The sequence below is a fragment of the Galeopterus variegatus genome, unplaced genomic scaffold (assembly GCF_000696425.1).
Source record: "Galeopterus variegatus unplaced genomic scaffold, G_variegatus-3.0.2 Scaffold32206, whole genome shotgun sequence".
NCBI classification, from domain to species: Eukaryota; Metazoa; Chordata; class Mammalia; order Dermoptera; family Cynocephalidae; genus Galeopterus; species Galeopterus variegatus.
This window is the reverse complement of record NW_007758317.1, coordinates 5,870-6,719: the sequence shown is the minus strand read 5'-3', so window position 1 is coordinate 6,719 and position 850 is coordinate 5,870. Positions and strand designations below refer to the sequence as shown.

General features: G+C 46.4%; 1 gene segment (V, D, J or C); it reads left to right on the top strand.

Annotated features, from left to right (window-relative positions):
• Positions 1-6: 6 nt before the first annotated feature.
• Positions 7-360, top strand: LOC103583964 (the record flags this gene model as incomplete). The annotated part of the segment is given in 1 exon segment: positions 7-360. A coding segment is annotated over 1 exon segment (354 nt), but the record flags the coding sequence as incomplete, so codon positions are not given.
• Between the last annotated feature and the right edge of the window lie 490 nt (positions 361-850).

Below are 850 nucleotides of genomic sequence, written 5' to 3'. Positions count from 1 at the left end.
GCTCTCCTCTTCCAAAAGCCGAGCAGGGACATCTGTCAACGTGGGACCTCCATGATGATCCAGTGTCAGGTGGATAGCCAAGTCACCTTAATGTTCTGGTACCGTCAGTTCCTGGGACAGAGCTTGGAACTGATTGCAACTGCAAATCAGGGCTCTGAGGCCACATATGAGAGCGGATTTACCAAGGACAAGTTTCCCATCAGCCGCCCAAACCTAACATTCTCAACTCTGACTGTGAGCAACCTGAGCCCTGAAGACAGCAGCTTATACCTCTGCAGCACTGGAGACACAGCACTAGGCACAAATCAAAGACCTGAGCAAGAACCTCAGCTTCCTCCTACCCAGCTCCCACTCAGATGAGCCTGAGAACCCTGCCAAGGTGGGACAGAGAGAGGAAACCACAGCTCTTGGGCAGAGACAGCTGCTTGTGTGTTTGTGGGTGGGCATGGGTGTGAATGGGTAGGTGGGAGAAGGGGAAAGAATCTGTAGGACTAGATGGAAGGTTTCATCCACAGACAGAAATGCTCCTGGGAGGCTGAGGGTAAAGTTTCTTTCAGAAGGATACTTACAAATACTCAGTAAAGACAGTCAGATACAATTTGCCTTCAAGTGGTAAGGTTGGAAATATCCTTTAACTGTTTTATCTCTAGGCTATATTTAGCCTGTTTTCTAGCATTTTATCTCAAGGCTATATGATCTGTTCTCTAGCTCCTAAACATTAGAAGGACCCTAGTCATCTTGATACCATGCTGGTCCATTACATTGATGACAGGCTGATTATTCTTAATCAAGAGGAATTATAAAACACTCTAGATGCCTCAATACAATACATGCATGACAGACCAATGTA